The sequence below is a fragment of the Hylaeus volcanicus genome, chromosome 6 (genome assembly GCF_026283585.1).
Source record: "Hylaeus volcanicus isolate JK05 chromosome 6, UHH_iyHylVolc1.0_haploid, whole genome shotgun sequence".
NCBI lineage: Eukaryota > Metazoa > Arthropoda > Insecta > Hymenoptera > Colletidae > Hylaeus > Hylaeus volcanicus.
Genome location: NC_071981.1, coordinates 24,721,231 through 24,733,031, shown reverse-complemented (window position 1 = coordinate 24,733,031; position 11,801 = coordinate 24,721,231). Strand labels below are relative to the sequence as shown.

Sequence of the window (11,801 nt, the reverse complement as noted above, 5' to 3'; positions counted from 1 at the left end):
GGTGAGAGGCCTTTTTTAAATACTACGACGAATGATAAATTACCTAATCTTCGATATTCTCGAGACATAATTTAGAACTTTGTGGAAATTTTCACGAGCTTCAATTTAGCAGCCAACGTGTTAAACTAAAAATAAGATGAACATTTATTCAGAATTTCTATAAATCTAATCCAAGTTACGACAACAATACGCATTCGTTAGAAAGTTTACGCGACCGTGTTATATGGAAACCTTTATCGTGTTCTAGGATTGTCGCAATTTTGCGTCATGTTCTAAGAGGATGGACTGTACGAATAAATGTCGTTACTTGTACCGACGATAAACAATTGGTCGCCAATTACTACACGACTGCGTGTACTATTAAGAACACGTTTAAAAAAAAAAAATGACAAAATAAAAAGGAAAAAAAAAACAATGAAACTCTATGTCGACTATTTTACTTTAAAATGGATATACGACTTATGTGTGCATATTATTACATAATGTAAACGTTCGATTCTATATGCGTGTGCATTTCAAATCAAAAGAAGTTGTGTCACTCGGCGCCGTAAATATTTTTCAAACCAATGGTGCTTTCGATCGAACGATATATAAAATATTGTAACGAAATAAACAAATAATACAAATAAATATCTATATTCTATCCAGACGTATACCTTCCCATAATAACGACTTGCTAGGATTAACACTTTGAAATCGAAGTATTTGAATTGAAACAATTACAGTTGTGATTATTATTAAAGTCAAGTATTACTTTATCCCAACGTAGTAGTTGTGAAATCGAACACGCGACAATTTCGAAATGACAATCAAGATAACAGGGTTGCCGCATAACAGGGACACCACCGCGCCTACGTGACGGCAACCGAACCGACAAAACTGCTAGCACAGGTTGACGCATGTTAGGGGCCTCCTACGCCTGCGAGACGACAACCGAACCGACAACCTGGCAAGCATGGGTTGCCGCACACTGGGGCCTCCCTGCGCCTGCGAGATGGCAACCGAAACGACAAACCGGCTAGTGCGGGTTGCCGCATGAAAGGGGTATTTGCTTTAACGGTCCGAAGTCCTTATAAAAAAATCAATTGACTACTTCCTGAAAAACGTCGCAAGATTCGAGGACTTCGCAGACAGGACATTCAACCGGAAACTACCCTGATCGGTCTCTATCCTGCCTTCCTCGAACGGTACAAGATCGGCCGTGGTATATGCGGCGAATCAGCTGATCCAGAAATCGAAATATTGATACAGTAAATGCATATTACGTTTTTATAACACTCCATGCTTTTCAATTTGAATTTTACTGATTGTGAATTAGCTGAAAAATGGCGGAACCGGAACTAACCTTGAAGTTATTTCGTGACTCATATTGCGGTGGCATTCTAGATGCATCCAGTATATGTATTTTTAGGTCCATGGTTTGAATTACCGCATCGTAAAGTGGGAATTACTTTGGCACCTTATGGAGTATCCTTGCACCAATAAATTAATTATCATAATGAAAAATTTATGTTGATCTTTTCGGGATTCGATGCAAAGATACTCCATAAAGTGAAAAATAACTACATTTTTCGTAGTCCAATATGTCCATAATTTTGATTTCATAGAGTAACGATATCGTCCGCGCCTCACAAACATTCGCTGGGATTGCTTCTCGAAATTGTTTTATCTACGCAAATACCATATTGGATATATTATACGTATTTAACTAATATTCCTTGGTTACGAATAATGAAACATAACCTCTTCGAGTTCATTTAACTATTTATGTACATATTCGATACTTGAAATAAATGTATATAATTATAAAATGATTTCCTTCGTTAGACTTTTTCTCTTTATTAAACATAATCAATCCAATTTACCGATGAAATATATCTTTAATAAATGGGCGCATTGAAAACGCACCTAGAACGTACGTTTCACATGTATGCACGCTCTGAATTACTCTGAACGTGCAATTACGAAACAAATATGAAATAATCCACCGATAAGAATAAAAAATATTTCGCTTTGTTACACATAAAATTAAACAAGGAAATTAGTAGCATTGTAAAAAAAAAAAAACGCTTTGAATTTTATCGTCCGTTTCATCGAGCCGTTATTACATTAAAACTGAACATCGTCTAACTTTCCAAGCATGACATTTGGGATGCATCTAACTCGCTTATGGTTGCTTATCTATATACCTGGCTCCGTACATGTCTCGATCCAGAAGTGATGTCTACTTTTCAAAGTGCGAGATTTTGATGTGCATTGTGTTACGTGCAGAACGGGGTGTAAAAGGGGACATGAAAAATGTTTAATTAAGTGGTGCTTCGGTAAGACATGAAAACAAGAGGGAGGGTTTGTTGGTTAGTGGGGATACCCGAAGAAATAATGGATTTAGATGAATTGATATACACGGATTCGTCTAGATATACTTGCATCAGTATGTACTCAACTAAGTACCGTAACAGCGTAAAATTTTGATTGATTTTTAGTTTAGAAGCAGAACTCTGCTCGTGATGTCTCGCTAGCGACAACAAAACAGTTTCTGTTTGTACGAACTGTAACCTAAGAACGAAACCGAATGACTGATACGATCAAGATGTTTACGAAACGATCAATCGGTATCTCAATTAATTTGTGGACGAGTAGATTGTGGTGATGATCGTTGTGCAACCCTAGTATTTATATTCCATGAAATTGAATTAAAAAAAAAAAAAATATTCTTCAGACGTTTCTTACATATTGTACACTGATTGTATAACTTATCAAATTATGTATCCCCATTGTCACTCTGTTGCATGGTGCCTGTTCATGGTGATATGAAAATTATGTGTTCGTTGCGCATTGTTGTAGCAGCACCAAGTTGTTCTTGGGTGCTTTAGTAAAGCGTAAACGTACACTGGCTGACAGAAAGAAACTTTAAACGATTATTTGTGCTCTACGCTAGAGCTCATTAATTGTAGTGAAGGTGCCATGAAGTAAAATCAAAGGATGATGATGGGCGATCAGTTTCGTAGCAAAGTGGAGCAATACTCACCAAAGTCATCACCCAGGGGCGCACGTTCCCCTGTTGTTTCACGTCAGGATTCGACAGGGACTTTGAAAACGACCATTTCCCTGGGAAAGAATCCATCTATTGTCCATAGTGGGCCTTTTTACTTGATGAAGGAACCCCCTGGTACAGTTTTATCATTATGTTATCGATTATTATAGCAATACTCAAAACAAGAACATTACTTATAATCAAATTCTGTTACATTTCATTGAATTTTTCAGGAGAAAGTGAACTCACAGGGGCGACAAATTTAATGGCCTATTATGGCCTAGAACATTCTTATAGTAAATTTAGTGGAAAGAAACTCAAAGAACAACTTTCTTCGTTCTTACCTAATTTACCTGGAATCATAGACAGACCAGGTCATCTAGATAATAGGTATGTTGACATAATTTTAAATTACATTGATTATTGCATTGAACATTATTATCATTCTTTTGTATTTTAGTTCATTGAGATCCGTCATTGAAAAACCTCCTATAGGTGGGAAAGAATTACTACCATTAACGAGCGTTCAGTTAGCTGGTTTTCGTTTGCATCCTGGACCTGTAAGTATATTTCCTTGCATCGTGGGAGATAATTTGTCAAATAAAATATTTGCATAAAATTAAGAAATTATTTTATGATTGTATAGCTACCAGAGCAGTATCGCTATGTCAATCAAGCCCCACAAAGAAAGCATAAGAACAAACATAAAAAGCATAAACACAAGCCGGGCGAGGTACCTAGTGGACAAGAAGCGACAACAACAGATATCGGTGGTCCGGATACTCACGAGAAGAAGCATAAAAAGCAGAAAAGACACGACGAAGAAAAAGAAGCTAGAAAGAAACGTAAAAAAGAGAAGAAGCGTAAAAAACAGAAACATAGTCCTGAACACACTGGGGGATTAACACCATCTCAGCATTCCAATTCGTGATCTTTAATCTTACCTTTTCTGTTTGTATCTCACTTTTGACCTGACATTACGATTTTCATAGACGCAATTAAGTTCTTCCGTTTTCATTAAGGATAAACACATGTACAGACAATTACTAGATTTAAATATCTTCTACGTAAATTATATTGAAACGTTCGAGTTATGTAATTAGTGATGGGCGCGCGAATCAGTGTTTTATAAGAGATTATAAAAACATTCAAGACTGTGAACATTCGAATCGTTTTAAACATTATTCGGTACCAACAGATTTTTAAAATCTTAATAGATTTTGAAACGTAACGAATCTTAAACATTTTGCATAAATAAATACATTTATTAATTCATAAATCTTTTCATTCATATTGTTTATCAAACACGAGCAAATTATGCGTTACTCATAGATCTGTCAATTACTTATAAATTTTTGTTAAATTAATAAAGCGATTTACTTGTAGAAAATTTATAAATTTAACAATTTGTTAAACTTTAAATAGCTAAGTGTTAAATGTACCTTTGAAAACAGCAATTAATGAAAAACTTTATTAATCTATAAATGCATTTATTTATTTATGCAAGAAGAAGAAATCCATTAATATCTGATATCGAATAAAGTTCGATGCAGTTCGTTTTTGATATTACAGATAATCATCGTATGCAAGTCTTGTTCTTTTTTTATTTTTTGAACTTGATTATTTGTGCCCTTCATTCGTGTCATTCTAAATAGTATATTTTCAATCGATACCTGATCTTTGATAGTAGCAGAGTGTTCATTTTTATTTTCATTATATTGGAAGATGTAAAATTCGGTCCTACAAAAAGTGTACACTACGAGTATGTAATATAGAATCGACTGTGTAAAATGAATTTGTGTTTTATGTGTATAAGTACGTACACAATTTACGTGCACTGCAATATACTGTTTAGCCCATCAAGACGATTTCACGATTTCTGATTTTGTACTGATATTTCTAAAAATTATGAACGAATCGTGAAGAAATTAAACATCTTGATGAGTTAATAGGATACAGGTTTGAATCATTAGTGCAAACAAGGAGTACTACTGTTGATGTAAATATTATGTATTGAAAAGACAGTAACAGAAAGCAAATGTCACTGCATTAGAAGTAATGTTTTTAATCTTGACCATCAGTATGCAGTGAATTTTGCTAATAAACAAAAAACCAAAATCTTGCATTGCACTGAACAAATTTAAATTAAGCGTAGTATTATGATACAATGAATAATAAAAACAAATTAAGTTCAAGAGTGATTATGATCTCCCACGCTTTTTCTTCTAGGTTACGTCTCGTTTCTTTAAAGATGATAATAATAACGAAACACTGCTGTTATTTAAATAGCATTTCGGTTATATTTATTTCCAATATTGAATATTAAGGTATAACAATTTTAAATAGAATAATTCTATTACTCACATTTTCGAATACTATTCAAAAATTTATAATCTGAAATTTATTTATTATTCCCCTCCCCTTTCATATGCGTTTGTCAATCTTTTTGATCCTCTACTTGAGACACAATTATCAGTAATTTTCATATCGTTCTGTTATATTTATTAAATTCTAATATTTAAATTCATTAATTTTCAAGTTAAGATTTACACTTTAATGTTTCATTATAATAAATAAATACAGAAGAATGTCGTCCACAGCAACCATAACTGTTAGACGCGCGGCGTCCATATGGATTACTTTGACCATAAGTATTTAGAGTTGATTCTTCGCACTACTGTAATCTCTGTTTCCTAATTGTAAATTGAAAAGGCAAGTACAAAATTTTATTAAAATATGTCCAACCAAGTTATGGGGGAACAAACATTTAGACAGACAAACAAAAATATTCAAAATAATCTTGCAAATTTATTCACTCGTTGCAAGTCAGCTTTAACTATAAAAAGATGAAATTGGGGGTTTTTGAATTTCAATTTCCAGATAATACTGCAGTCAACCGAGGTGATAATTGCAGTAGTCGAAGCGCCATCTAGGAAAGAAGACTTCCGTTCTCGGCGATCGACATCCGGCAGTAAAACGCCGAGTTTGACCATTGAGCTCAGCTCGTTCAGAATCGTGGTTGGAAAGTCGCTCGGTTCCCGCCATTACGTGCTTTTTCTACCGTGTAGCGATTTGATTACCGGAGGAAGGCACGATGACGGACACCCGTAAGTAAATCAATATTGTACCATTTTTACAATGAAAGACGCTATGAATCTATCCTAATAATGTAATATCTCTTTTTATCGAATCGTGTATTTCATCGAAGACTTTACGCGTAGTATATATTTTGCCTAGCTTCTACAATTGCCACGTTCGACGTTTTAACTTCGTAATTAATCGATGTTCTACATTATTTTAGTAAAAACTAGAGAGTAGAACATTGATTAAATCGCTGTGAAACTGTAAATGAAAACCTAAATAAACTTCTGAAGCGTCGCGTCCCTCTGTGCTTCTATACGAGAGCTTTATTGATCGGCATTTCAAGCGTCTCATCCCACTATTCTACTCCATTTTGTTATTCGATTTTGGCATATTTTTCATTTTCGCCTTTAATTTACCGCATAATTTATTCTCTCTTCCAAATTTAACGTGTATTCGTATTTTTATATCCGGAATGACAAGGAGAGTCGATTTGTGTGATAAACATTGCATAGTTTCATTGATGAAAATATTACATTTGCAATATGCGTATAGAATTTTTTTTGTTTATGATAAAATTATAATTGTCAAAAGCTAACTCCAAAACGCATTTTCTATCGCTTTAATGAGAGCTATGCTATGTTTTTAATCTTAGAATCCCTATATATATATATGTAGTGCTCTTTTACAGTATTCAACCATGTTTGTTTATCATTTATTTCAGAGTATTCAAATTACCAGCAACAGGGGTACAATCAGTACAGCCAGCCACCACCTACTGGTGGTCAGGATACATCGTATCCACCACCATCTAGTGGTGGTGGCAGCTATAATCAGTATAGCCAACCACCACCAAATACTGGAAGCAACTATGGCGGTTACAACAGTTACAATTCCAGCGGTGGCCAAGACTACAATCAGCCGCAGAACCAGAACAGTTACAACCAAAACAGTTATGGGAGTGGAGGAGGTGGTTCTGGAAGTAACAGCGGCGGGGGCAGCAGTTATGGTGGAAATTATGGACATGGGGGTGGAGGTAGCGGAGGTGGTTATAATCGCAACAATTCTAGTGGAGGCTATGGTGGAGGTATACTTGCACTTATATACTTCAAATCGTAATCTTGAAATTATGTATGATTCAAAAGTATAAATAGAGGTCGATTCGTGCTTATGTTTAAATATCACTCTTTTTTTTTTTTAACCGAGTCATTTCAAGCATTTTATCGTAATTTTGAAAATGTTTTTGACTCTTTCTTAGATGTTTAGTATAAAACTCGTATATCAAGGATAAGTGGAAACCAGAAGTTGAAAATATTTTGTAATTACTATAAAATGCTTGAAGCAACTTGATGGACAAATAATAAATATAAATTTATTATCTGTATACCAGGCCAAGGAGGAGGCGGTGGCAGTAGATATGGCGATCGTGGGGGATACAATGACCGCTCTGGCGGTGGCTACAAGTAAGTTCATTTCTTACATTTTCTATGTATACATATGTGACGAAGTGGAGAAAGTTTATAAGGCCGATAAAAGAGTTCAGTTATAAGTCCATAATAATTTTGCGAGTGGAAAGGTAATACATTCATTGAATTAATCAAGGTATGAAATGAAGTTCCTTATGACAGTAATGAAAACTTGTTGTCTCTTTGCAAATGGTTTTATGCCCTTTGGGCGTTAATATGTTTGAAGTGTGCCTACAGGTTTAACACACAGGTATAACTGGTAAAGGTAAAAACAGGTTGTATATGACAAATGACGTAAAAATGGTTATAATGTGTGGTATGTTCTGATTCTGCATTACTGCCAATAACTAAAGAAAAAAACGCACGATGGCGCATATAATAAAGGTTTTCGCATCGATCATACCTGTATAAGCAGTTAATACTGCCACTGGGGCCACTGTTATTCAAGTATTACTACTTAGGGTTATTGAAATCGACTAGACAATCGAAAGACGTTCAAAGTTTTTGTAAGAGATTGCAATTACTTACGTGATCAAGAAATAGCATTTCTGAGTAGAAATTTCAATGAATGGCATTTGACATTCGTTCTGTATGTTTTGACTGTTCTCTAACGTCACGTTTATCTTCCCGATACAATTGTTTTTTATTCTGAAAAATACCCAGATAAATTATCTTTTTTTTTTCTCTTTCTCTTTTATTTCAAAGTCAAATTATATGCTTTCGTAGATCAATCAGTAGTAATCTCTTACCATTAAAACTTTTAAGTACAATGTTTGTATATACATACGTATATCTATCTGGTGAATAGGATAATCTTTTACAGAGAATTGTCTTGACCAATTTTATCTCGGGCAAAGCCGTTAATAATACCTGTGCGGAAAGCACTGCTTTGTTCTCGTTCTTTTCTCAGTACCGTTACCACGATATGTAGGTAATTTTTCTTGCATGCTGGACAACGACCGACTGACACGACGATAGACGCGACTTTGTCTAGTATTAAGTAATTATGGTGACTACAGACATTTAGACAGTAGGTACATCAAGAAGAGAGGTGGCGAGCAGCATTTGATTCGCCATGCATCGATCGATCGATCAGTCTGTCCATGAGTCAACTCATTGGTATATCTGCTTCTGTGTTTTAGCAGTGGCGGTGGCCGTGGTGGTTATAACAAAGGTAAATGCACCAGATTGTCTGTACAAGTCTGGTGCTATTCAAGCTTTCACTCTAATATTTACGATCTAAATACTCGGTTACTTGTATTATATGAAAGGGCTGCTATGCAACATTGTTAGGGGTGTATTTTTCTCTACCAACTAACGTTTGCTCGGAATTCTTTAATATTGATGTCAAACAAAAAGAAAGAAAAATAGGGTACCTACTATGATGTTATTGCAGCATTATATAAGAGCTGCTTTGATCACCAATTGCTTTTTCCAATCAATAACGAAAGTTTGTCTCAGCGTGTTACAAAATTCCTATTGGAAACAGGTGACATCACACTTCAAGTTAAAAAAAATAGTATAACAAATTATAATGTTGAGCAAGTAATCATCCATCCGAAATACTAATGCGCACTGCGCTTGTAATGTTATATCTTACTTTCCTGAGCATCATCTAAACGTGAAACAGGGAGTTTCGTATGAACGAACATCGTAAAATTGATCAAAAAAGCGAGTACTTGGATAAAACATTTATTCGCAGCTTAAATCAGCACATTTTTAAACATACGTCAGGATATCGTTAAACATAAAAGGCAGCTGGTGAATTAAATACTATCCCTGATCAATCGAGGCTTCCCCAAAAATATTATATAGGGAAATGGTAAGGGTAAAAATAATGTTGCAGCCCTTTTGTATGTTAAGCTGCAACCTTGTGTTCTCTACGTATTGTTATATGCTACTAAGAATGATAGGGCAATGAATACTAATACTTTTGTTAATGCACGGGTCAAAAAGAAAGAAATATATATGTATACATATATATATACTAAAGTCGGTAATTTTATACAATAATGGTGCTATAAGTATTGTATGAGTGTAATCACTGAAGTACTATAAGTCGACAAAGTAACAGACCTCGAATATCGTTAAGAAGGATGTATTACGTATGATTAGGCTAAACAAAATTTACGTCTTCGTGGGGTAAAACTAATGTCAATCGATAGTTGTATGTTTCTAAGCATACACGAAGTTAAATAATTCGTAATGTATATCGCAAGAGGAGTTCTTTTTGCTTGGAAAAAGATATCATTCAAAAAGAACGTAAACGATTTATATTTTTATTGTTAAAGCGGATAATAACATTTAAACATATTTGGTAATTCTTCGAGGAGTAAAGAGGAGCGAAGTATTTAAAACATTTAAAATAGCGTAATGTTCAAAAGTATACTAGTGTTCAGGTGTAGTTATATAACTTGTATGAAAATCATTCTGAAACGCGAAATGGGTGCGAAAGTTCAAATGGCTTGCAATATTTAATTGTTCCTCCAAGGTGTACTGCTTCTGTTAGCTGTTTTCAACCCGATATAAAAAAGAGTTTTCCACTTGTTAGCTTAGATTTGAGTAGGTTTAGGGACAAGTAGATTTGCAAGTATTATTCCTACTTCGAGGACCGCGGTACCAGAACAATTGTTAACTCTTATTAAATTGCAGGGGGCTACGGTGACCGCGGTGGTGGCAACGATGGAATGGTTACCCAAGAGGATACTATTTTTGTATCTGGAATGGATCCTTCTATCTCAGAGGAAGAAATTTGCGAACACTTTGGAGCCATTGGTTTAATCAAAGTACGTTGATTTACAGGGCAGTAACTATTCATTTGCCTCAAGAAATATTGCACATTTTAATCCTAATGCTTCCTAGTATACTAATTACAAATTTTTTAATGCGCAATATTTTCTGAGACACGTTCGATAAAAGAGAAAGAATAACACGAATATTAATCATTTTCTAGCATGACAAGCGGACTGGCAAACCCAAAGTGTGGATGTACAAAGACAAGAATACAGGTAAATCAAAAGGTGAAGCCACTGTGACCTATGATGACCAAGACGCTGCACGTTCTGCGATAAACTGGTTCGACGGGAAAGATTTCAAGGGACGTACTATAAAAGTACAAATTGCTCAACATAAAAGTAATTGGCAAGGAAACCGCATTGGTGGAAGTCGAGGAGGTGGTGGCGGTAGTCGAGGCCGCGGCGGCGGTGGCTTTGGAGGCCGTGGTGGTGGCGGCGACAGAGACGATCATCATCGCGGTGGTGGCGGTGGAGATGATCGACGCGATGGAGCTGGGCGTGGTGGAGATTGGAGGTATATTTTGCTTTACCCTTTTCTATTTTCCATGAGCTATTTTTAAGTCAATTATTGTATGTAAAATATTATAAAAAACAACAATAGTATCAGAGTGATTCATATCTTCATGAATCGCTTTTTCACTACCATTTAAAAATGATGTTTGCTATATTCGTGTAGGTGTCCTAATCCCGAATGTGGTAACACGAACTTCGCCTGGAGAGATCAATGCAATCTCTGTAAAAGTCTGAAACCAGATGGTGCTGGTGGCGGTGGTGGTGGAGGTGGCGGCGGTGGTGGACGAGGCAACCGCGGTGGTGATCGAGGTGGGCGAGGAGGCTTCAGGAGTGACAGAGGTGGTCGCGGAGGCGACAGGGGTGGCAGAGGCGGATTCCGTGGCGGAGACAGGGGTGGACGAGGAGGTCGAGGCGGGCCCATGAGAGGAGGCGGCGGGTTAGTTGCTATAATTAATTTTCAACCTTAGATCAAAACGATCGAACTTTCATTCGTATAATAGTTTCCTGTTCCTACGTTCATAGAAAAGGAGGGGGCGAATGATTTATTTCGTATGTTGTTGATTTCAGCCGAGGAGACAGAGACAGGGATCGCCAACGTCCGTATTAAACACATTCAAACAGTGATTGGTAAAAATCACTCATTGACTGTACACATTTTGTACACAGTTTCGATGTATGTACATTATTCGTAACACAGAGGTCCGTCTGTTACGAACTCCATTGTCATCGATTTGTTTCCCACGTACATTTTTTATATTCATGAAGATCGATGCGTGAACGCGTAACTTTTTGTGTTTTCTATACACATGTAAATGATGATAATCATATGTGTAAAGTTACATTTTAATAAATAAGACTTTAGCCCTGTATAAAATATAGCTTTAGTAACCTCACCTTTGAAATTATTTTTGC

The 11,801-nt window shown here is 35.7% G+C and overlaps 2 protein-coding genes across 8 annotated transcripts; both read left to right on the top strand.

Moving 5' to 3' along the window:
* The first annotated feature begins 2,034 nt into the window (after positions 1-2,034).
* Positions 2,035-5,229, top strand: LOC128878055 (mediator of RNA polymerase II transcription subunit 19). 4 transcript variants are annotated; one of them, XM_054125877.1, is made up of 5 exons: positions 2,035-2,052; positions 2,939-3,169; positions 3,268-3,424; positions 3,495-3,594; positions 3,681-5,229. In XM_054125877.1, the coding sequence occupies exons 2-5, from the start codon at positions 2,983-2,985 to the stop codon at positions 3,963-3,965; spliced, it is 729 nt and encodes a 242-aa protein (XP_053981852.1). In that variant the 5' UTR covers positions 2,035-2,052; positions 2,939-2,982; the 3' UTR covers positions 3,966-5,229. The 4 variants fall into 4 exon arrangements, with proteins under 4 accessions (XP_053981852.1, XP_053981850.1, XP_053981849.1 ...); XM_054125875.1 differs by lacking the exon at positions 2,035-2,052 and adding an exon at positions 2,074-2,321; XM_054125874.1 differs by lacking the exon at positions 2,035-2,052 and adding an exon at positions 2,075-2,431.
* A 768-nt stretch (positions 5,230-5,997) lies between these two features.
* LOC128878997 (RNA-binding protein cabeza) lies at positions 5,998-11,763 on the top strand. Of its 4 annotated transcripts, XM_054127755.1 has the most exons (9): positions 6,000-6,141; positions 6,840-6,864; positions 7,015-7,202; positions 7,506-7,578; positions 8,724-8,755; positions 10,234-10,367; positions 10,535-10,890; positions 11,053-11,325; positions 11,457-11,763. In XM_054127755.1, exons 1-9 carry the CDS (start codon positions 6,129-6,131, stop codon positions 11,494-11,496), a joined length of 1,134 nt encoding a protein of 377 aa, XP_053983730.1. In that variant the 5' UTR covers positions 6,000-6,128; the 3' UTR covers positions 11,497-11,763. The 4 variants fall into 4 exon arrangements, with proteins under 4 accessions (XP_053983729.1, XP_053983728.1, XP_053983730.1 ...); XM_054127754.1 differs by having other exon boundaries at positions 5,998-6,141; positions 6,840-7,202; positions 8,727-8,755; XM_054127753.1 differs by having other exon boundaries at positions 5,998-6,141; positions 6,840-7,202.
* The last annotated feature ends 38 nt before the right edge of the window (positions 11,764-11,801 follow it).